General features: G+C 35.3%; 1 protein-coding gene across 1 annotated transcript; it reads left to right on the top strand.

Moving 5' to 3' along the window:
• The first annotated feature begins 1,630 nt into the window (after positions 1–1,630).
• Positions 1,631–2,026, top strand: LOC124821048 (uncharacterized). The gene has a single exon (XM_047292854.1). It carries the CDS (start codon positions 1,631–1,633, stop codon positions 2,024–2,026), a length of 396 nt encoding a protein of 131 aa, XP_047148810.1.
• Positions 2,027–2,241: the final 215 nt, after the last annotated feature.

Raw genomic sequence — 2,241 nt, 5'->3', positions numbered from 1 at the left:
CCCGCACACCATTGAGCGCCATTAGTGGGGCGTTGAGCGTTAGTCCCTTGAGCTTGGACCCATTTTTTGTTATTTTTATGTTCTATTTAAGGACTTGCACATTCTAGGGTTCGTATCTTTCGACGAAATAGGCTCAGAAACACACTTTTCACTCCCTTGAAGGCGAATTTGGATGTGGAAGCTCCTATCTTCAATTTCTAGGATTCTATCTTTTATTCTTTTTCCATTGTTCATCTAGTTTCACCATGTCCATGTTGAACTAAACTCTATTTGTTGTTGGGGATGATGTAACCTTTGTAAAGTCTCATGTATTGAATTGATTCTTGATATTATATGGTTCTTTCATTAATTGTTACGATAATTCTTCTTTGCATAATGCTTGTTTCGTTTAACTCATTCTTTAGCATGATGTATGATTTGCATGAGTACCAGAAGGTAGATTACAATTCATGATATGGAGAATTATTCCCATAATTAATATTGCTCAGGAATGAGGGTATGAGTTTTGGTTGTCTTAAGCTCCTGTTCTTCATAATTAATTTTTAGGAATGCTAGGAATTGTATGAACTAATAGTTAAGGATAGACTGACTTTCTTCGCTGAGGAATCAGGTTTTAAGTGTTTAGAGAGTGACATTAACATTAATGAAGAAGTAGAATTTGCATATACATGAGAGTAAACAAGGTGAAATCTAACCCCAACAACATATTCATTCCATAATATCAAACTCGTTCATCTTTGCACCTTTGTCCAATTGATCAAATTGCATGCATACATACTTTTCGGTATTTTCATTCTAAACCTAAAAGAGTTTGTTTTCAAGTGCTATTTAATCAAGAAATCACATAACTGTTTAGGTCGTGAGTCCTTTGGGATACGATACTTGGTCTTACCATTTTATATTACTTGATACGATTTGGTACACTTGTCGAAGTCTTAACAAGTTTTTTGGCGTCGTTGTCGGGGACTCGTGGTTTAATTATTCTATTTGTGTGATTATTGATTAGCTTTGACTTGATTTTAATTTTTATATCTTTTTATCTTTTTATTTTTGTTTTGTTCTAACAGAATTTCTAGGGTTTTGTATTCAGTGCATGCAGGATGCATTTTGGACAAGAAGTTAATTATATGGGCACTCAATTCTATCAAGGTAATCTCAACTATGATTGGTTACCTCATCCAAACATGGGACAAAGTCAATTTGGGTAAGCTGCTACACAATTCAATAAACCATTACAACAGCAACAATGGCAGCAACAATTCTCTCTATCAGAAAGAATTACAAAGCTAGATGACACACTTCAACAGTTGATGCAGATGTCTGTGTCTCATCATAAAAACATTGAATCGACACTCAGAAGGATGGAGATGCAAATTGGTCATCTAGTTCAAAAGGTGGAAGATTTTGGTGGTAAGAGAGAGGAATGCAAAGCCGTTGTTACTAGAAGTGGCAGAATTTTAGATGAGAGAACAATAGAGAGAAAAGAAAAAGAAAGCTTGAGTGAAAAAGAGAAAGATGTAGAGGAAGAAAAAGAAATAGAGGAGAGTGAGAGAAGAAAAGAGAGGAAGAGAATGATAGAAAAAAGAAAGAAGTGTATGAAAAACCTCTTCCTTACCCGAAGAATTATTCTATGAAGGAGAAGGAAAAACAGTTTGAGAGGTTCATGGAAATTTTCAAGAAATTGGAGATTAACATACCTTTTTTCGAAGCTTTTCAACAAATGTCTTCATATGCTAAATTTCTGAAGGAACTCCTCACCAAGAAAAGGAAATACATTGAAGAAGAAACCATTGAAGTACAAGGAAACTGTAGTGCTATCATACAAAAACTTTTACCTCCCAAGTTAAAAGATCTAGGAAGCTTCAACATTCCTTGCACTATAGGAAATATCTCTGTTGGAAAGGCATTAATTGATTTGGGAGCCAATATCAATCTGATGTCGCTCTCTGTGTTTAAGAAGATTGAACGATTAGAACTTAAGCCTACACGGATGACTCTTCAACTAGCAGATAGATCTATGAAATGAAGGAGGATGGAGGACGAGGATGGAGGAGGATTTTGTTATCATGGAGATGGAGGAGGATGTGAATGTGCCTCTTATTCTTGGGAGACCATTTATGAAGACGGCGAGAGTCTTAATTGATGTGGAGAATGGCATGCTTAAAGTAAGAATTCAAGATGAAGAAATGAATTTTGACGTGTTTGAAGCTATGTCACATCCTAAGGATGATAAAGCATGTT

Source organism: Vigna umbellata, chromosome 2, assembly GCF_029865625.1.
Source record: "Vigna umbellata cultivar VRB3 chromosome 2, Vumbellata_1.0, whole genome shotgun sequence".
NCBI lineage: Eukaryota > Viridiplantae > Streptophyta > Magnoliopsida > Fabales > Fabaceae > Vigna > Vigna umbellata.
The sequence above is the reverse complement of the archived record's forward strand: the minus strand, read 5'-3'. Positions and strand labels throughout refer to the sequence as shown.